Raw genomic sequence first — 22,820 nt, 5'->3', positions numbered from 1 at the left:
AAACAGATGTTTACATGACAGGAATTTTTTTGAGATTTAGTGTGGGTTCCTAGATAAATGGAAAGAAAGCTAAACTTTTGTGGGAAGTTAGGTTATTTCTTTAGAGGATTAGTAGAGAAACAGAGGGAGTAATTGATGAGGAGCAGTGTAGATTTAGGAAAAATAGAGGATGCATAAAATTTTTGTGGTAAGGCAGATTTGGGAGAAGGCTTTGGCAAAAGGTAAGGATGTGTTTTGGGTCTTTATGGATTTGGAAAAGGCTTATGATAAGGTAAACAGGAAGGCACTGTGGGATGTATTGCATGTATATGGTATTGGGGAAAAGCTGTTTAGAGCAGTCAAGAATTTTTATGAGAGTAGTAGAGCATGTGTCAGGGTTGGGAATGGAGAGTGCTTTAAGGTAAAGGTAGGGCTGAATCAGGGATGTGTCATTTCACCATGGCTGTTCAATGTGTATATGGATGAGGTGTTACAGGAGGTAAAAGTGAAGGTGAAGGGCAGGTAATGGGCCTACAACACTGCATTTGTGCTAGGGCCAAATGAAGGATTAAGGCAGTTAGTGATGGAGGTTGGGAAGGTATATGATAGGAGAAAAATGAAAGTAAATGTAGGTAAAAGTAAGGTAATGAGATGTACAAGGGGAGAGGATGGCAACAAGTTGGAAGTAAATCTTAAAGGAGAGACGTTGTAGGAAGTGGACAGTTTTAAATATTTGGAGTCGCATGTGGCAGGAACTGGAGGAATGGAGGTGGAAGTAAGCTGTAGATTGAGAGAAGCAATTAAATGACTTGAGAGATTGAAAAGTGTCATGAGAAATAGGCATCTGGGAATGGATGAAAAGAGATGATTATATGTAGGGGTGATTGTGCTTACAACACTGTATTGGGTGGAGACTTGGGACTTAAGAGAGGCAGAAAAGAGAAGTTTAAATGTTTTGAGATGAAGTGTCAGAAGTATGGTAGGGATCACAAGGTTGGATAGAGTGAGGAGAGTGGGGGTGGAAAGAGGCTTGGTTGTTGTTGTTGTTGTTCCCTAGACTGTCTGTCCAAGCAGTCCTGTCTCCCCAAGAAATGCCACAGCCGGAACAGGGTTTTCCCACAAATCCTTTATAGAGTGTATGTTGTGTTGTTTGCATGCGTGATTGTGTATAATGCAGTCTTCCATTATGTTTTGAACAGTATGGGGTGAAGTGTTACGTCGTGGGCAGTTGTCCACAACGTGGTTATCCAGTCTCTTCTGGTAGCTTAGAAGGGCTGGGTGGTGGCCGCACTGCAGTCTGGCCAGGTGGGCTCTGTCCTTTCATGGGAGATAAGATTCAGAGGGATGGATATCAGGGGGTCTAGCATGCAGCAATGTGTTGTCTTTTAGTGTGTTAATGTAGCAGTGAGTGATATGATTATGAATATGTTTCCGGAGGCTGGTATTTGGTGGTTTTGGAGGAAGAGAAGAGATATAGTGTGTGATATAGGTATTTGGGTGGTTTTTTATGTTTCTTGGTGTGTGTGGGTGTTCTGCTATGTAGTGTAGCAGGTGTGCTGTGTTTGTGGAGGCTGCAGCAAGTATTTGTGTGCCTCTCATGTCAAGGTGATCTTTGACTTTGAGGACTTTTGTTTCATAGTGTTGATGTCTGTAGGTGTTGTATTTGTGCAGCCTGTAATTGTTTTTAGGGCTTTGTTTTGTATGGTCTGAAGGGTGTTGAGGTGTGTCTCACTGAGATTAGGTGCCCATGCAGGACTCGCATAATTCATCACTGAGCATATGCATTGTTTGTATATTGTAGTATTAGTTTCTTTGTTTTGTCCAAATGTTGTTCCATTGGTTGTTTTAAGTGTGTTAAGTATAGATGTGCATTTATTTTTTATGTCTGTGATGTGTTGTTTGAATGACATGGATGTATTGTTTGTTACACCAAGAATTTTCCATGTGTGGGTATTTACCTAGTTGTATTCTATGGGAAGGGGAGCTATGCTCGTGGTGTCCCGTCTTCATATCTCATTTTATCTAGACTGTTTTTAAATTCATGTATTGTTTTTGCAAACACTACTTTCTCATCTAACTTGTTCCAAATGTCTATTACTCTGTGGGGAAAGCTGTTCTTTTTCAGGTCTTTTCTATAACTGTCTTTTTTTATTTTCTTTCTGTGTCCTCTTTTATTTCTACTATCCCATTTTATTAGATCCTCTCTATCAATAGTTTCTATGCCTTTCATGATTCTATAAATAGTTATCAAGTCTTCTCTCTCTCTTCTTTGCTCTAATGTCTGGAGCTAAAGTTTTTGCTAGTCTTTCTTCATATGATAGTGCTGAGGGTGTTGGTGCCAATTTTGTAATTGCTCTTTGTATTCTTTCAAGTTTTGTTAAACATTTTTTTGTACTTGGTGACCACATCGTCGATGCATACTCCAATCTTGGTCTTATCAAAGTGACTAGTATTTTCTTCACCATTTCTTCGTCCAGGTATGTAAATGCCATTTTGATTGTTCTTATTAACCCCTTCCATACGGTGCCGCACACGTAGGCGTCATGGGGAGCGAGTGTATTTGCGAGGCTGCCATATCGGCGTCTTGATTATATTTATTGTATTCGCCCCTCCATAATGACATTCTTTCTAATTCTTTTGTAATCGCATTTTCTATGGTTATCAAAATTCACGGGTGAAGAGAGAACGATTGATATAAGCGGTGACTATATTTTATGATGCGAGTATTATTACGACACGTCGTACGGCTGGCATTGGCTGCTGCCACCGAGATCTAAGTCCATGACGCCTACGTGTGCGGCACCGTATGGAAGGGGTTAAATTATAAGTTTCTCCAAAAATTTTGATTATATGCTTCTAAGGGGACATATTATTCATAATAACGACTCCCAGGTCCTTCTCATTCTCTACTTTTTTTTAATTCTTCTTCTCCCAATTTATATGATCCCACTATTCTTTTTTTTCTTCTTCTTATTACAAATTCTATTGTAATACAATTCTTGATATTTAATTCCATCTCCCACTTCCTACTCAAATCACATACTTTATTGAGATCACTCTGTAGCGACTCAAAATCTTCTTCAGTGTTCACTTTTTTCAACAATTTTGTATCATCCGCAAAGAAGCTCATATAACTTTCAATTTCTTTATCCATATCATTAATATATATAGCAAACATTATTGGGGCCAGAACTGTTCCTTGTGGAACTCCACTAATCACTTCATCCCAATTAGAGTGTTTGTCTCTTATCACCACTCTCATTTTTCTTTCATGCAAGAAGCCTTCCATCCACTTCAGCAGTTTGTCCTGTATTCCTCCTGCAGTTTCTAATTTCTTAAGCAACTTCTTATGTGGCACCTTATCAAAAGCTTTTTTCAGGTCTAGAAATGCACAATCAGCCCATCCATCTCTTTCTTGTATTACATCTATTAGCCTTGAATAGAAACACATTAAGTTTGTGACGCATGATCATCCTTGTCTAAATCCAAATTGCCTTGGATTTAGTACATTGTTTTTTCCCAAATGCCTTACCCATCTACTTTCAATAATTCTTTCACAAATTTTTGCTATTGTACTTGTAAGAGAGACTGGTCTATAGTTAGTAGGGTCTTCCTTGTTTCCCCCTTTATATATTGGTACTATATTTGCTCTTTTCCAATCTTCTGGAACTTTTCCTTCTTTCAATGAACTGTTTATTAGACTATGTATTTTGTCAGTTAGTTCATTCCTGCATTCTCTCAAAATCCAGTTTGCCATTTCATCTGGTCCATGCGATTTTCTGACATCGAGATTACTCGAGTGTTTCATTATTTCATTCCTTGATACTATCTCTTTCATAGGAGGACTTTCTCCTCCCATTCGATATCTCTAGATTGTATGTTCTCCCTTGTAAACACTAATTTAAAATGCTTGTTCTTAATTTCTGCCATTTCCATTTCCTATGTGTACTCAACTCCTTGTCATAGTTTCTCTAATTCTTGTTTGTTTCACAGTTTGTTGTTTACAAATCTGTAAAATAGTTTCGGTTGATCTTTACATTTTTCTGTGACAACTTTTTCGTATTTTCTCTTTTCTTCTCCGTACACTTGTACATATTCATTTCTATAACTAGTATATATTTTCCATTTTTCAGGTTTTTTTTTTTCATTTTATCCAAGCTTTATCCCTTTTGTCTTTTAACTCCCTACATCTTTTGTTGTACCAGCACTTTACATATTCTTTTTCTTGCTTTTGTTTTGGAACATACTTTTCTACTCCTTTATATATATATATATATTTTTTCAAAATATTCCATTTCTCTTCCACTGTTGCTTCCTCCTTGTGTATTCTTTCCCAGTTAGCTTTTTGAAAGAATTTTCTTATTTTATCAAAATTTGTTTTTTCATACATTAATCTTCCCTTTCTATATTGTTCATTTTTTTCATGTATTTTTCCTCCTTCAGTTCCAGTTCAACCAATATGTGGTCACTTTTACTTATTGGTGTCTTGTATTCAATTTTTTCCACTATTTCAGGTTCTGATGTGATTATTAGGTCCAGTCTCGATGGTTCTTCCTCATTTCTATACCTAGTATTCTATTGTATTCATTGTGTCATTGTATGTTCTATAATCATATCAAGTAGTACATTTCCCTGTAGGTCGTCTACACCCTTCACTGTTATCTCTTCCCAGCAGATTTCTTAACAATTTAAGTCACCCATTATAACTGTTCTTCATCTTCCATTATCTTATTTAGTTTTATCCTTGTGTCTTCTAACATATTTTTGTGTTCTTTCTCTTCCCATGAAGCCATTTTAGGAGGCACATAATTTACTACAAACTTCCTGCTCTTCCCATCCCTGTCCTCCACTTCCATCATAATCATCTCTATTCTTTCCATATGTGACATTCCTCACATTTATATCCTTCTTAGTCAGGAACATAACTCCACCCCCTTGTTTTACCTCTCTGTTTCTAATCCAATAATTATATGCACCATGTCCTACACTGTTGGGTGGTAGTGGACCTTTCAATTTTGTCTCTACAATTCCCATTATGTCCAGTTCTTTTTCCTTCAGGTAATCATTCAGTTCGTTCAAGCCTGTTATTAATCCATCTATATTTGTGTAAGACACTTTTAATTTTCTGCTACTTCCATTGTGTTTTCTGTTTCCCTTCTGTTTTTCTCTGCTATGAACCATTTCCTCACTTTCATATCCACTACTCTCCAATAGAATTTCTCTTTTTCTGACTCTGTTCTTTTCTTGTTTTTTTTCTTCATCTAGTTTTTTTGTTTTCTCCTCTCTTTCCTCTTTATTCATTTCTCTTTTTATCCATACCTGTTTATATTGATCACTGTCTGCTAGTTTTCCTGTTTTTGCTAAGATATTCTCTGCTGTTGTTTGTGACCTGAATTTAACCTTAATTGGTCTGGTCTTATCTGTATTGTATTTCCCTAGTCTTATATTTCTTCTGTTTCTTTCCCTGCTTCTGGTTCATCTTCTTGAACTACTTCTAATATTTTATTTACTTTTTCCTTTTCTTCCTTTATTCTTGTAGTCCTATTTAGATTATACTTCTCTTCCATCCCTAATATAATTATACATTTCTTTTTATCCGCTAAGTCTCTTACTATATTCTCCTTCTCCCTCATCACTTTAATAACTGTGTCCTTAGTTTGTTCTTTCATCTGCTGTTCCATTATACCTCTAAATTCCATTTTATTGTTCTCTTGTACTTTTTTCCAACCACTTACCTCTTTTGCTATGGACTTTTTATTCTCTTTATTACTCCTCTTTAATTCCTCATTCTCATCCTTTACTTCTCTTAACTGTCTTTTTAATTCTTCTATTTCTTTAGTTAGGTTTTGATTCTCCTTCTTTAGTTCTTCCAGTTTATCAACTCTGAGTAATCAACTTTAATTGGTTAAACCTAACTTCCCAATTGTCATTCATTTCTTTTAGTTTCTCCTCTAGATTTACTAGGAAATAGTTATCTTCACCTTCCATTGTGCTGCTCTTGTCTATATTTCTAATTTTTACATTTTTACTAATCTCTTTGACTTCACCATTGTCGTCTGGCTGTCTTTTGTTGACATGTTATCTGGCTTCCTGGACCCAATCTTCCCCTTCCTCATTTCCTTCCATTTTCCTCAGTAATCCCTCCCCTTCTCCTTTTTCTTCACCTTCCCACTACACCATGAGCTTTCCCCTTCCCTATTAATACAACACAGGTACTTCCTTGTTATTGTATTTACCTAGTTGTATTATATGGGATGGGGAGCTATGCTTGTGGTGACCCATTTTTGTATCTTGCAAGATGAAGTTTGTTCTTAAATTGTTGTATTGTGTTTGCACACACTATTTCTTGATCCAATTTGTTCCATACATCTATCACTCTATGTGGGAAGCTATTCTTTTTCAAGTCTCTTCTATAGTTATCCTTCTTGAGTTTCATTGCATGTCCTCTTGTTTTTCCTCTGTCCCGTTTTAATAGGTCCTCTCTATCAAAGCATTCTTTTCTTTTCATCATAATTCTGTAGATGGTTATTAGATCCCCTCGTTCTCTTCTTTGTTCCAGGGTTGGTAATTCCAGTTCAGCCAGTCTTTGTTCATATGTTAGGTTTGCAAATGTTGGGACCATCTTTGTCGTTGCTCTTTGTATCCTTTCTAATTTTCTTATATTTCTTTTGTACTGGATGACCATATCAGCGCTGCATATTCCAGTTTTGGCCTTATCAGTGTTTGTAATATTTTCTTGATCATTTCCTTATCCAGGTATTTAAAGGCCACCTTTATTGATCTCAACAAATTGTATGTTTCTCCGACTATTTTATTTATATGTTTATCCGGCGACATGTCTTTGGTGATGATCACTCCTAGGTCCCTTTCAGAATTCACTTTCTTTACTTCTTTTCCATCAATTTTATATTGTCCTGTTATTCTCTTCTTGCCTTTTCCAAATTCAATTATACTGCACTTCTTGATGTTGAATTCTACTTCCCATCTCTTGCTCCACTCTGAGACTTTATTCAGATCCTCCTGCAATGAGTCACAGTCTATTTCGGAGTTTATTCTCTTTAATAATTTTGCATCATGTGGAAAGTATTTCTTGTAACCATCAATGCCCTCATCCATATCATTTACATACAAGTATATAGCAAACATTATCGGAGCTAGTACTGATCCCTGTGGGATGCCACTACTCATTTCTTTCCATTTTGAATATTTGGCTCTGAACACCACTCTAATTTTTCTTTCATGTAGGAAGTCCTCCATCCAATTCAATAGTTTTCCATGTATGCCTCCTATTGTTTCCAGTTTATATAGTAATTTTCTGTGTGGTACCTTATCAAATGCCTTTTGTATGTCTAGGAATGCACAGTCTGCCCAGCCATCTCTTTCCTGCAATATATCTATCAATCTTGAATAGATACAAATTAAATTGGTGGTACATGATCTTCCTTGTCTGAATCCAAATTGCCTTGTGTTCAGTATATCATTCTCCTCCAGATATTTTGTCCATCTATGATGATTCTCTCACAAATTTTGACTATTGTACTTGTTAGGGACACCAGTCTATAATTTGTTGGGTCTTCCTTATTTCCCCCTTTATATATCGGCACTATATTGGCATTTTTCCAGTCTCCTGGTAGTTTTCCCTCTGAGAGAGCATTCTATTATTTTGAATATTTTTTCTGTTCGTCTATACATTTCTTCAGTATCCAGTTTGCAACTCCGTCTGGTCCATGTGACTTGTTAACGTCGAGCTTTAGTATTTGGTTCCTTATTTCATTCTGAGTAATGTTTATTTTCTTTAGTGGAGGAAATCTTATTTCAATTTTTTTATCCCAGTTTTGTAGATTCTTTTCTTCTTTGGTGAATACAGATTTGAAATGTTTGTTCATAATATCTGCCATTTCTATATCTTCTGTGTATTCTTTATTACCTTGACATAATTTGTGTATTTCCTGTTTATTTTTTAGCTTGCCATTTACATATCTATAAAATAGTTTGGGTTGATCTTTACATTTATCTATTATGTCCTTTTCATAATTTCTTTTTTCTTCTCTTTGTAATTTTACATATTCATTTCTTAGTTTGGTATATATTTTCCATTTCTCATTTTTTTTTCCTTCCATCTTTTCCAGGCTTTATCTCTTCTGTATTTTGCCTCACTGCACTTTTTATTATACCAGGATTTTATATATACCCTTTCATGTTTTTGTCTAGGTACATACTTATTCACACCCTCATTATAAATTTCCTTCCAAATTGTCCATTTCTCTTCCACCTTTGTTTCATCATTATTAAAATTATTCCAATTTGCTTCTTGAAAGAATTTTCTAAGTTTCTCAAAATCTGTTTTGTACATTAGTCTTCGTTTTCTGTGTTTTTTTGTTTATTTCTATATTCTTCATTTAATTCTAGTTCCATTAGAATGTGATCACTTTTTCCAATTGGCGTCTTGTATTCGATGTTATCAATAATTTCGGGTTCTGAAGAGAATATCAAATCCAATCTTGAGGGTTCATTGTTATTTCTATATCTGGTGTTTTCCTTGACCCATTGCGTCAATGTGTAATCAATGGTCATTTCCAGTAATATGTTTCCCCAGTCATCATCTTCCCCTTTCACAGTCATCTCTTCCCAACATATTTCTTTCGAGTTAAAATCACCCATAATTACCAGATTTCCTTCTTTAGTATTTCATTTAGTGTATTACCCCGTCTGGGGTATTGGCTGCTTGTTATTGTGGCAAAGTAGCATGCAGTCGATACTTTAGGGTCTATATGGGGCGCCCCTACGGACCAGAGCCACACATCATTTTGTCTATGATAGAAGAAATTCAGTTCATAGAGAAATGATGACACTTTTATACTACGACTGTCCCTCCGTTATGCTGTCCCCCAACCCCTTGTTGCTGTCCTGTACCATTTCTCTGAGTATTCTCTTTCTGATTGGGGGAATTCCCTGTGGTGGGGGAAAAGAATACTGCCACCAAGTTTCCCACTTGGATCGTAAGAGGCGAGAAGAAAGGGACGGGGAGAGGGACTAGGCATCCTTCTCCCTGTAGCCCCAAGGGGCAGATTCCTAAAAAGCAAAGGAAAGGCATAAGGGGTGCTGGAGGGCCTCGGGCCAGCACCCTAAGGTTTGGGTCTTTTAATGTGCGTGGATGTGGTACAGATGAGAGTAAAAGGGAAGAGATAGGTAGTATGTTTGTGAGAAGAAAGTTGGATGTGTTGGCTTTGAGTGAAACTAAGTTGAAAGGGAAGGGTGAGTGTAAGTTTGGGAGTGTAAGTGGGAGGTTATCAGGAGTGAAGAGAGGGCGAGGGAGGGAAGGGGTGGCTATTCTAGTAAGTGAGGAGATAGGTAAAGGGGTAGTGGAGTGGAAGGAGGTTTCCTCAAGGATAATGTGGATGAAGGTGAAACTGGGAAAGGAGATGTGGGTCTTTGTAAGTGCATATGGGCCGGGCAGTGAGAAGAGCATGGAAGAAAGGGAGGCCTTTTGGATAGATTTAAATGAGTGCATAGAGGGTTTAGGAAGAAATGTCAATGTAATAGTACTGGGAGACCTTAATGCTAGGGTGGGAAATGGTCCAATCGATGGAGTGGTTGGGAAGTGTGGAGTTCCAGGAAAGAATCGTAGTGGAGAGTTGATGGTGGAAATGTGTCTAGAAAGAGAGTTGATGATAGCAAACACAGTGTTTCGGAAGAAAGTCAAGCATAAGTACACATGGGAGAGGGTGGTGGAGGGAAGGGTGGTAGATAGAGCGCTAATGGATTATGTAGTGGTAAATAGGATTATGATAGGAAGAGTTAAGGATGTACATGTGCTAAGGGGAGAGGGTGGGGGAATATCAGATCATTTTTTGGTGGAAGGTAAGCTGAGAGTGGAGGATAGATGGAGAAGGAGGAAAGGGACAAAAGGTAGGGAGGTTCTTAGAGTGAACTTGAATGAAAAGGAAAAGGAGAAGGAGTACGAAAAGAAGCTGAAGGAGGAGTGGGAGGGAGTAAAGGATAGAGCAGAGATGGGTGTGGAGGAGGAATGGGGATGGTTCAAGGAGGGAGTCTTAAAGTGTGCAAGGATGGTGTGTGGAACAAGAAGGACAGGGGGAAATAGAAGAAAGGGTAGTGAATGGTGGGATGAGGAAACAAAGAAGGTTGTAGAAGAGAAGAAGCGAGCATTCACAGATTGGTTACAAAAGAGGACAGGGGAGTCATATGAGACGTACAAAGAAAAGAAAAGAGAAGTAAAGCAAAAGGTAAAGGAGGCAAAGAGGAGAGCAGATGTGAAATGGGGTAGGAGTATGACAGAAAATTTTGAAAGTAATAAAAAGATGTTTTGGAAAGAAATTAAGAGAGGAAGAGGAGGCGAATCAAGTAGGGAAGAAAAGGTAAAAGGTACAGATGGAGAGTTGATAATGGAAGAGATGGCAGTGAGGGGAAGATGGGCAGAATATTTTAGGGAGTTGCTGAATGTGAAGGAGGATAGGGAAGGAAAGATAGCTGCAGTGGGAAATGCGAAGAAAATGAAAGTGATGAGTGAGGAGAATGGAGGAGAAATAAGGAAGGATGAGGTGAAGGCAGTTGTAAAGATGATGAAAGCAGGTAAGGCACCTGGTCTGGATGGATGTCATGCAGAATGTCTGAAAAAGGGAGGTTCAATGATGGTGGACTGGTTGGTGAGGTTATTTAATGTTTGCTGGAGAGAGGGTAGAGTACCGGAGGACTGGAGTAGTGCCTGTATAGTTCCTCTTTACAAGGGAAAAGGGGACAAGTGTGAATGTAGTAATTTCAGAGGGATTAGCCTGTTGAGTGTAGTAGGGAAGGCTTATGGGAGAATCTTAATTGAGAGGATTAGGAGAGGAACAGAAGGAGTAATTGGTGAGGAACAGTGTGGATTTAGGACGGGTAGAGGTTGTGTAGATCAGATCTTTGTGGTAAGACAGATATGTGAGAAAGCTATAGGAAAGGGGAAGGATGTTTTTTGGGCTTTTATGGATCTGGAAAAGGCTTATGATAGGGTAGACAGAAAGGCACTGTGGGAGGTTATGCAGATTTATGGGATAGGAGGAAAGCTTTTGGGAGCTGTCAAGAGTTTTTATGAGAGTAGTAGAGCATGTGTTAGGATTAGAAATGGAGAGAGTGAGTGGTTTGAAGTAAAGGTGGGACTTCGTCAAGGATGCGTTATGTCGCCCTGGCTGTTCAACTTATACATGGATGGGGTGGTGCGAGAGGTGAATGCTAGGGTAGTGAGTCAGGGATTGGAGATGGTTAAAGAAAATGGAGAAAAGTGGGAGGTGAGCCAGCTGTTGTTTGCGGACGACACTGCGCTTGTGGCAGGGTCAGAGGAGGGATTGAGGAAGCTGATGGCAGAGTTTGGGAGAGTATGTGATAGAAGAAAGCTAAAGATAAATGTGGGTAAAAGTAAGGTGATGAGGTGTACAAGGGGTGAAAGTGGCAGTAGACTGGAAGTGAACATTAAGGGAGAGCGACTGGAGGAAGTGGATAGTTTTAGATACTTGGGTGCAAGTGTAGCAGGAAAAGGTGGAGTGAAGGTGGAGGTAGAATGTAGATTGAGAGAAGCGAGTAAATGCCTTGGTGGTTTAAAGAGTGTAATGAGGAATAGACATTTGGGAATGGATGCGAAGAGGAGACTGTATGAAGGAGTGATTGTGCCAACAGCACTGTATGGGGCAGAAACATGGAACATAAGAGAAGAAGAGAGAAGGAGTTTGAATGTGTTTGAGATGAGGTGTCTGAGAAGTATGGTGGGGGTTACTAGGCTAGATAGAGTGAGAAATGAGGAGGTGAGGAGGAGAACAGGGGTGAAAAAGGATTTGGGAGATAGGGTTGATGAAAGAATATTAGGATGGTTTGGACACATGGAAAGAATGAGTGAAGAAAGACTAGTAAAAGAGGTATGGAAGGCAGATGTGGAGGGAGTGAACATGAGGGGACATCCTAGGATGAGGTGGATGGATGGGGTGAAGGGGTCTTTGGGGAAGAGGGGAATGTCTGTTGAGGAAGGAAGGGAGAGGACGGAAGACAGAGGTGAGTGGAGAATGGTTGTATATGGATGATGTTGTGACTGCATGAGGAGGAATGGGCGGGGGGTGGGGGGTGGGGTAGTATGTGTGAGTAAATTTTGACGCAGCCCGAAGGGATTTCTCCCCGTCCTCGCCTTATATGCAAAGGGGGACGGAGAGGGGGGGTCGCCGATTAAATGAAGCGGCCTTACTGTGGATGTACTGTGTCAGGCGACACTGCTTCTGACCCAGGGCGGTGGGCAGGGTGCAGGGATGACCCGTCATCCAGGAGGTGCTCAGATGAGAGGAAGGGTGGGAGGGGTGTGGAGTGTATTTAGGGATGAAATGGGTGGGAGTGTTTTTATGCCTTTCCCTTTTTGGCTACCTCCCTTGGAAGGGGGAAAAAGCCTTGGTATATGTATGTATGTATGTATTACTTTTGTCTTCTAGCATTTTAGAGTGTTCAATTTCATTCCATGTGTGAGTTTTGGGTGGTACATAAATCACTGCATATTTTCTATTTTTCATATCACTATCTTCCACTGTTATCATAATCCCACATTTTTCTCTCCCTCTGTAATTTTTGTCACATTTAGGCCTTTCTTGGTTAATAACATCATTCCTCCACCCTGCTTTGTTTCTCTATTCCTGTACCAACAGTTATATACTCCTTGTCCTACACTATTTGGTGATATCCTTTAATTTTGTCTCCACAATCCCCATTATATCTGGTTTTTCTTGTTCTAGATAGTCATTCAATTCATCTAATCCTGATATCAATCCGTCTATATTGGTATATGATATCTTTAATTTTTTTCCTTTTCTTCCTTTTCTTCTTTCTCCTGCATTTCCTTTTCTCTTATGTACCATTTCCTCAGTCTCAAGTCTATTACTCTCCAAAAAAAACCTCCTTCCTTCCTTTTTCTGTCCTTTTTTCGTTCTATTCCTTAGCTTCCTCCATAAGTGTTTTTTCCTTTTCTTTTTCCTCATCACTCAATTCCTTTTTTATCCTTGAAATTTGTAGATATCACCAGAGTCCAAACTTTGCTGCCACCCCGACCGATGTGTGTGTGTGTGTGTGGTATTAAAGTGTTGTTAATATAGAGATGAGGAATGTATTTGTGTTCTTTTGTCCAGTTGGTGAGAAGTGTTGGGTAGATTTGGCTGGGGCTATTTTGAGTCTGTTTGTAATGAACCATGTGTTGAGTGTATCAAGGTATGGCTGGATTATTTCTGCAGCTTTGTCTGTGTTACGATGTGTACATGTGATTGTTATGTCGTCTGCATAGGAAGAGATTATTTCTGAGGTGTCTGGTGTGGTTATATCATGCAGGTATAGATTAAAGAGTGTGGGGGATAGAACAGAGCCCTGTGGTACTCCATTCTTAATGCTTCTGGTGTGTGATGATTGGCCATTATATGACACATAAGCATTCCTGCCAGCCAGATAATTGGCCAGCCATCTTTTGGTGTTATTGTGCATGTCTGTGCTATATATTTTGTTTGTTAGATTGTGGTGGGGGATAACATCAAAAGCTTTAGTAATGTTTAATGTTATGAGAAGCATTCTATGATGGGGCTTATCTGAATTGATGCCATCTAAAATTCTTTGCATGAGGTTTATCAGAAGAGTGTGGAGTGTAGTGGCCTAAAACTGTCATGATTTAGCAAGGGGAATATGTGGTGTGATGAGTTGAAATATGAGGCATTCAATGACTTTGGAGGGGGTGCAAAGTGTGATTGGGCGGTGTGATGTTGGGATTGTTGGGTCTTTATTGGGTTTTGGGATGGTGATTACTTTCTTATGAATCCAGATGTCGGATATAGTATTGTGTGAATAGCTGTAGTTTGCAATGTTTGTGAGTGCGTGTATACCTTGTAGCCCAATGAGTTTTAGGTGGATGTTACTTATGTTGTCAGGGCCACAGGTGGATGAGTGCTTGCGGTTTTATGTATTATGTGTTTTGTCTGACTGTCTATGAAGGGTGTATAGTCTGAGTCTATGGGAAAATCTTTCTTATGTCAAATGGTGCATCAGTTGTCAGGGTGAGAAGCGAGATGGCTTGTCTGTGCAAAATAATTTATGAGTCAGTTTGCTTGTTGTCTGTTTGAGGGTAAATTATCTGTTGTTGTGGTTATTGCTGGGAGAGAGTGTGTTGTGTTACTGTTGGATAGTGTAATGCTGTTGAGTGTTTTGTACAATTTGCTGGTGTTTGTTTTGTGATCAAGTGTATTGACAAACTTTTGCCAATTTTGTGTTTTATGTTCATGTATTTTATTGGTGATCACAGTATTTAGTATTTGTATTTGGTCTGCTATGTTATGAGGGATAGGTGTGGGAGTATTGTGTTCAAGTATATCTTGTTCTCTTATGAGGGCTTGGATTTCTGGTGTGAAATTGGGGTTGTGTGATTTTCTGTTGCCGCTAGGGATATATCTCTTGTCTGCATTTTGTATGATTGTATTAAAAGTGTGCACAGCATTGTTTATGCTTGTGATTGGTCTGTTAAGTATCTCAAAATGTTGTTCTGTCTCTTCAGTAAAAGCTTTCCAGTTTGCTCTCTTGTAGTTGGTGTATGTGTGTCTGTGGCCAACTGGGATGCATCTTGTTTTGGTGGTGATGATGATTGGAAGGTGGTCAGATCCAAGGGATCTGACCACTCTCCTTGAAGTTGTTGGGGTTAGGCAGGGGGAGCAGAGGGTGATATCAGGAGAGGAGGGGGTGTAGAGGGCTTGGTGTGGGATGTGTGTATGATTATGTGTGTTGTTCATGATGGTCAGTGAGTCAAGTTGAGTCTGTGTATCAAGCCCTCTGTCTGTGTCAGGGTTGTCAACATACCGGGCCAATGACTTGGCATTGAAGTCACCGCCCATGATGAGGTTAGGGATTGTGGCAAGTTGATTAAGTTGAGGCCTGAAGGTGTTTGGAACTGTGGGGGTTGACTGGTGGGGGATGTATATGTTAACTATTGTCAATGTTGATTTGTTGCCAGTATGGATTAGAATAGATTAGATTTCTGTGGTGTTATCTAAGGTAGGGAGGAGGATTTTGGTAGTGGCACTTGTGTCCACAAAACAGATGGATTGGTGGATCAGGGTGATGAGTCCACCGCCATTGCTGTTTGTTCAGTCTTGTCTAATGGTGGTCCTGGTGCTGCAGCGTCTTTGTCGTGAGACCACCCCCCAACCCCAAGAGTTGGGGCCCAAACTGCAGCAAACATCCCTGGCCACCAGCACTACACAGGTGGCACCTATCCCCAGGAGGGGCTTCAGTTGCCTGGGCGAGTACCACAAGAGAGCTGGTAGATAGGGATGATGAAAGATTATAGGGATAGTTTGGACATAAGGAAATAATGAGTGGAGAGAGGTTAGCAAAAGAAGTATGGAAAGCAGAGGTGAATGGAATGAACTTAAGGGGATGACTGAGTATGAGATGGATAGATGGGGTGAAAGGGGCTTTGGGCAAGAGGGGAATGTCCGTTGAATAAGGAAGGGAGAAGGCAGAGGATAGGGGTGAGGGGAGAATGGTTGTGGTTGGATGATATTTTGACACAGCCCAAAGGGATTTCTCCCTGTCTTCTCTCTTTTCTGCATGAAAGGATAGGGAGGGGGGGGGGTCACCATGTAAATGAAGCAGCCCTGCTGTGTCTTGCTGCATTGCTTCTGACTCGGGCATTGAGCATGATACAGGGATGACCCTTCATCCATGAGGAGCTAAGAAAAGAGGGAAACAAGGTTGGTTGGGTGGGGTTAGGTGTGTGCCTTTGATTTGGCTACTTCCCATACAAGGAGGAAGTAGCCTTTGGTATATAGATAGATAAGATAGGATATTTCTTGAAATAATTATTTTGACCACCCATACAAAGGGGAAACCCCTTCTGGTAATATAACTTTTGTCCAGCTATGATGGGAGTAGCCGGAGCAACAGTCCCATGCCAGCCGCAGATGGTGAATCTTTGTCAGTCAAGTCGCTTCCCATTGAAGAAACAGATAATTTAAATCGCAAGGTTGGTTTCAGTATCATATAGTTTCCTGTGTCATACTAATTTAGGTTCTGTTTATTTTAAAATGTTGTATTTTTTATTATTGTTTCACATACAATAGCTTCTAAGGCTCTTTTCTTGAAACCCAGACATCAGCAGATGGTTTGAGAAGCGCTTCTACATCAGGCATATCATCTGCTGATACCATAAGTGAAGCAACACGCAGTAAGGATGAATCCAGTCCTCAAAGTGAAGATCTTCCAGGGACAGATGAAAGTGATCAAAGTCCCAGTGATGGAGATATTAGATCTAAAAGTGTTGAGGAAAGGGTAGATTTCAAGGACAAAGTTGACATCAAATGCAACTCCTTGAAATCGGATGTCAAAGATGTAGCTCAGGATAGTGTGACAAGTGATGATGCAGTTCTATTGAATCATGATGAAGACAAAATCAGGGTTGAAATGGATTTGAAATCCTTAGACCAGGCATTGAATGAAGAGGGCTATGCCTCAGCAGATACAAAAGATTTAGAGGAAAGTATAAGTGAGGATAGATGTACCGGAGGTAATGAGCAGGACAGTGATGGGCTCATAGCTGAGGATACCACCTTGCCCTCCTCTTTGCCCTCTTCCTCCTCAATACCTTCAACCTCCTCTCTGCCTGTCACAGGCCTGGAGAAAGAGCATGAGAGGCAGCGATACATTTCATCATCTGAAAGCAGTTGTGAAGGAGAAAAACTTGAATGTAGCAATAGAGATGTTGGCAGTGGTGGTATCAGCATTAGTGGTGACCTTACAGTTGGTGAAGAAGCCAATAGTATCTCCTCCTCTCCAGACCTGCAAGTATCTCCAACTTCAACTTTCTTCCAGATGAAGAATAGTAAGTTCTTTTCTGTTTGAGGATTGTTGTGGGTTAATTTTCCTTTTTGTCAGTCTCGTACAGAGTATACTCAATTTAAGAATGAAAGTTGAGTTTAGTTGGGAAGCTTAAGGGAGGGTTTTGATTCAGAGGAGTAGGAGAGGAACATCAGGAGTGATTGGTGAGAAACAGTATAAGCTTAGGAAAGGTAGGGGTTGTGGATCAAATTTTTGTGGTAAGACAGATATGTGAGAAAGCTTTAGGAAAAGGTAAGAATGTTTTTTGAGCCTTTATGGGTTTGGAAATGGCTTATGACCGGGTGGACAGGAAGGGACTATGGGAGGTTTTGCAGATATATGGAACAGGAGAAAAGATATTAAGAGCAGTCATGAGTTTTTATGAGAGTAGTAGAGCCTGTGTTAGAATTAGAAATGGAGAGAGTGAGTGGTTTGAGGTAAAGGTGGGACTTTGCCAGGGACATTTCATGTTGCCATGGCTGTTCAATGTGGACGTGGATGGGGTGGTGCGAAAGGTAAATGCAAAGGTAACGGGTAGGGGTTTGGAGAAGGTTAAAGAAAATGGAGAAAAATAGGAGATAGGCCAGTTGTTGTTTGGTGATGACGCTGCTCTTGTAGCAGGATCAGAGGATGGATTAAGGAAGTTAATGACAGAATTTGGGAAGGTGTGCAAAAGGAGGAAATTGAAGGTAGATGTGGATAAGAGTAAGGTGATGAGGTATACAAGAGGAGAGGATGGCAATTAATTGGAAGTGAGTATTAAAGGTGAAAGGCTGGAGGAAGTGGATAGCTTTAGATACTTGGGTGTGAATGTGGTGGGAAAGGGAGGAGTGGAGATGGAGGTAGAATGTAGATTGAGAGAAGCAAGTAAATGCATTAACCCCTTCCATACGGTGCCGCACACGTTGGCGTCATGGAATTAGATCTCGGTGGCAGCAGCCAATGCCAGCCGTACGACGTGTCGTAATAATACTCGCATCATAAAATATAGTCACCGCTTATATCGATCGTTCTCTCTTCACCCGTGAATTTTGATAACCATAGAAAATGCGATTACAAAAGAATTAGAAAGAATGTCATTATGGAGGGGCGACTACAATAAATATAATCAAGACGCCGATATGGCAGCCTCGCGAATACACTCGCTCCCCATGACGCCTACGTGTGCGGCACCGTATGGAAGGGGTTAAGGGATTAAAAAGTGTAATGAGAAATAGACATTTGGGAATGGATGCTAAGAGGAGATATGAAAGGGTGATTGTGTCGACAGCACTATATGGGGCAGAAACATGGAACATAAGATAGGAAGAGTTTAAATGTGTATGAGATGAAATGTCTGAGAAATATGACAGGGGTTACTAGGCTGGATAGAGTGAGAAATAAGGTGCAGAGGAGAGCTGAGGTGGAAAAGGAGGTGGGAGATAAGGTTGGTGAAAGAGTATTGGGATAGTTTGGACACATGGAAAGAATGAGTGAAGAAAGACTAGTGAAAGAAGTGTGGAAGGCAGAGGTGGATGGAATGAACATGAGGGGACAACCAATGATGAGATGGATTGGGTAAAAGGGCCATTAAGAAAGGGGGGATGTCTGTTGAGGAAGGAAGAGAGAAGACAGAAGATAGGGGTGAGTGGAGAATGGTTGTATATGGTTGATGCTGTGATGCATGGAAGGGTGAGGAGGTTAGGGAGTAGTTATGTGTGAATGATATTTTGACACAGCCCGAAGGGATTTCTCTACATCTCTTTTTCTGTATGAGGAGATAGAGAGGGGGAGTTGCCAATTAAATGAAGTGGCTGTGCTGTGTCGTACGGCATTGCTTCTGATCCAGGGCAATGGGAGAGATGCTGGGATGACCCGTCATCCAGGAGGAGGCAAGAAAAGAGGGAGGGAGGGAGGGGTGGTGAATGGGAATGTAGTGGGTGGGGATGAAATGAGTGGGAGTGGAATTATACCTTTTGATTTGGCTACATCCCTTGTAAGGGGGAAGAAAGCCCTTGGTATATGTAAGAATGAAAGAGTGGTTAAAGTGTGACCAGAAGTGTTTTGAGCACAGTTGGGTTAAAATAGGACCACCTTTCAGAATATTGGGTGGGATTGGGTTGTTAGGGAAGAGAGAGTTGGGTGGGGGATGTCATAGAAATGATGGTGGAATAGAGGAAGATGGGAAAGGGAGGGAGGGATTGGAAAGATGGTAGTAAAATGATGACAGTTTCATTCCTGCATGTGTAGATTCATTGTAAGTTGCTTGTGACCTAAATGATTCTGCAGGGGAAGAAGGGACTTGAGCTGCTCTATCAGTTTTAAGCTACCCTTCTTCTATAAAGATACAATTTAAACCAAAAGGCCTTTTTACATTTACAAGTAAGATGGCCAGCCAAGGCATGTACCCACCCTTCATCCATCCCACATCCATCCAACACTCGTTTGTTTTCCCTTGTAGTTTAGCTCTTTGTGGATGAAGAGCCATCTATGCTCCCACCTCCCCCAATGCCCAGGTGAGAAGCATTGTAGCAAAACACAGCACCCCTGTAGCAGGACTTGACAGCTGAAGCTGGCTTACCCCTACCACTTCATCACATGGCTACTCTACCACCTGGCCCATTCATGAATAAAACAGAGAAGACAAGGAGAAATTCCTTTGGGCCATATCAGTTTATTGTCCATTCATAATCAATCTCCACTTACACCTATCTCTTCCCTGTTCCCGACTCAGCTCAAAAGACAATCCCCTTATACCCAGGGACCCCTTCACCCTATCCACCCATCCCACTCTTCGTCTTCCCATCAAGCTTATTCCATCCACTTATGCCTTCTACACTCTTTTCATAAGTCTTCACTCATTCTTTCCATATGTCCAAACTATCTCAGTATTCTTCGATCAACCCTATCTATCAGTTCCCTTTCCACCCCTGCTGTACACCTCACCTCCTCATTTCTCACTCTATCCATCCCCATAATCCCCAATATAATTCTTAAACACTTTATTTCAAACACATTTAGATTCCTCCTTTGTACTACCCTTGAATTCTAAGTTTCTGCACCATACAGTGTTGTAGGTACAATCACCCCTTTATACAGTCTTCTCTTTGGATTTATCCCTAGATATCTAGTTCTCATGACACTTTTCATTCCCCCTAGACATGTATATCCTTCCCTCATTTTACAGTTTACCTCCACTCCATTTCCTGCTGCATGTGACTTTGAATTTTTCAAACTCATACACTTCCTCTATCCTCTTTACTTTAAGACTTACCTCCAACTCACCGCCACCTTGTATAATGATGCTTAAAGAAAAGTGCTAATGAGCTTGCAATTTTCTCTTAATAGGTACAACTTACTGGTATGATGGCAGTGCTGAATCAATGGCTTATTCAGCCAACCTCGCCTTCCCAGAGTCCTCTATGTCGTCATCTTTCTGTCCCACTCCAGTGGATGGAGGGTCCTCACCCATCAAGAGGAGCCACAAGTGTGGCCTCTTCAGTGTTGATCTAGGTGTGTGCTGTCTGTTTGTTGATTGATTTTTTTTTTAGTGTGTATATGTATTTACCTAATTGTAGTATATAGGAAAAGGAACAATGCTCGTTGGGTCCCATCTCCTATTCCTCAATTATTTACCCTACCTACCCTCAAATTCATATACAATTCTAATTTAATTTGTATCCTTGATTTCCAATAATCATATTTAGATTTGAACTTGTGTATTGTTTGAGCTTGGGATACATCATTTCCTAAGCTATTCTATGTATTTATGCATCTATATGGAAAACTGTATTTCTTCACAGCCTTTTGAGATGTAGTCTTCCTTAATTTGCTCCCACGACCTCAAGCCCTCGCATCTTTAATGAGGGGATCTTTTCTGTCAATGCGATGTCCCCTTTAGTGACCTGAATGCTGTAATCACATCACCTCTTTCTCTTCAATCTTTCAAAGCTGATAGACCCAGTACTTTTAGTCTTTCCTCATATGGTTTATCTGCCAGGCTGGGGAACAGTTTGGTTGCTACCCTTTATATTCTTTTGATCTTGCTTATATCCTTCACTCTGTGTGGGGACCATACTACTGATGCATATTCCAGTCTTGGATGGATCAGGGTTTCAATGAGTTCTTTTCATCATCTCTTGAGATAGTGAAAAACCACTTTGATTTTCTTCAGTAGTTCATATGTCTTTCCCACATTCTTGCTATGTCTGTCAGGTGACAAGTTGTCTTTTATCAACACCCCCAAATCTTTCTCCTCTTTTCCATTTGTAATGGGTTCACTTTCCAAGGAGTTTAAGGATGTTTTTTTTTGCCACTACTGCCCATTTCTAGTTCTTTGCTTTTTTTGGTATTAGATTTCATTTCCCATTGTTGGCTCCATGCAAAAATAGTGTTTAGATATTTTTGCAATAGTCTACTGTCCTCATTTTTCACTCCTCATGATTTTTTTTGCATCATCAGCAGATATCTTGGAATACCTTGTTGTTCCTTCCATCATGTCATTGATGTAAACAAGAAACAATATTGGTGTAAACACCTTGTGGAACTCTCCTGGATACTGCCCTCCATCTTGACATCTTATCTTTTACTACTGTCCTCATGTATCTTTCCTTAAATTTTTTTTTAATCTATTCTAGTAGTTTGCCCCTCAGTCCTCCAACGTGCTCCAATTTCCACATAAGTTGACTGTGAGGTACTTTGTTAAATGCCCTTACTAGGTCAAGGTACACACAGTCCACCCACCCACCTCTCTCTCTTGTATCGCATCACTCGCGAGTGAAAACTTAACCTCTTCAATACGAGTCAAATTCTTGCGCGCAACATCGGATACCTGATGTAAGATGATTTGATGATGCATTACAATACTTGCTTTATGAAATATAAAATTACTGCTGATTTACTCTTCTTCTTGCACTCAAAGTAATATTAAACACAGAAAATGCAATCAAGCCAGTTCACAGAATTTGGGGGTCACACAGCTACATCTACAAAATTAATGTAGTCAGAACACCAATGCCAGCATCCTTTTATACCCACTCATGCCTCATGACACTTACGTAGGTGTCGTTGTTTGGAAGAGGTTAAAAGGTTGGACACACACAGTCTTCTAGATCTGAAGCCAAACTGACTCTCAGAATGTTTATCTCTTCAAGATATTTGCAGAAGTGGGCAAGTGTGTTCTTTTAGTGCGTTCCTGCATTCTTGCATACATATACTGCCTTTTTAGGAATGCAGGAACACAAAGTTGTTCAAAGGAACCCAAGGAAGAGAAACACACTGCCTGAATTTTTAAAGTGTTCCTGCATTCCGAGCATTACAAAACATTTATTTTTTCCAAAACGTTTTCATACATTTTCAATGGAAACAACAAAGACGGCATTCACTACGCGGCAACATACTGTCGTTTACGTTCAGGCGGGAGGTGAGGTGGCGGGATGAGGTAGCAGAGACGGTCACCAAGACCCTGGACCAGTGGAAGAGAGCGATGGTGAGCGTCCCCCTCAGCCACGACCTCTTCCCCACCCACTACAGGGACGCCTGGCTGGACCTCTTTAAAAAATACAATACTCCTCTTCCTAGCTCAGCTGCTGTGGAGAGGCTGTTTAGCTCAGCAGGAGACATTTTGCGGGCAAAAAGGTCCAGCCTGAGCAACATTAACTTTGAACAGCTGGTGTTTGTGAGGGGCAACATGCACCTCCTTGGGTACAAGGAGGTGCAGGAGCAGGACAAGGAGGAGGAGAAGGAAGTGGAGTAGGAGGAGCAGTAATTTTAATTCTTTAGATTTTTTTTTTAAATGTTGTAACTTGTTGTCTATTGTCTGAAATATATATTTTAATGTTTAAAGCTCTGATATATCATTACCTTATATTTTGTTTCATTTTTGAGTTGCAGAATAGTTCTTTTGATGTGCACAGGAGTGTTTTTGAGGAATGCAGTGTTTTTTTGTTTTTTTTGAGGATTTAACTATTTTTTTTGAGGGACGCTTTAATAGT

The 22,820-nt window shown here is 40.2% G+C and overlaps 1 protein-coding gene across 1 annotated transcript in view; it reads left to right on the top strand.

The window, feature by feature from the left end:
- The window catches only part of TBC1D16 (TBC1 domain family member 16), a 164,779-nt gene that overhangs the window by 28,202 nt on the left and 113,757 nt on the right, over nt 1–22,820 (top strand). The window contains exons 3-5 of the mRNA XM_076210114.1: nt 15,892–15,997; nt 16,123–16,852; nt 20,176–20,340. Coding sequence (XP_076066229.1) covers nt 15,892–15,997; nt 16,123–16,852; nt 20,176–20,340 — 1,001 coding nt within the window. The remainder of the gene's footprint in view (nt 1–15,891; nt 15,998–16,122; nt 16,853–20,175; nt 20,341–22,820) is intronic.

This window comes from Oratosquilla oratoria, chromosome 27 (genome assembly GCF_046742065.1).
Source record: "Oratosquilla oratoria isolate Oo_2021 chromosome 27, ASM4674206v1, whole genome shotgun sequence".
NCBI lineage: Eukaryota > Metazoa > Arthropoda > Malacostraca > Stomatopoda > Squillidae > Oratosquilla > Oratosquilla oratoria.
The sequence above is the reverse complement of the archived record's forward strand: the minus strand, read 5'-3'. Positions and strand labels throughout refer to the sequence as shown.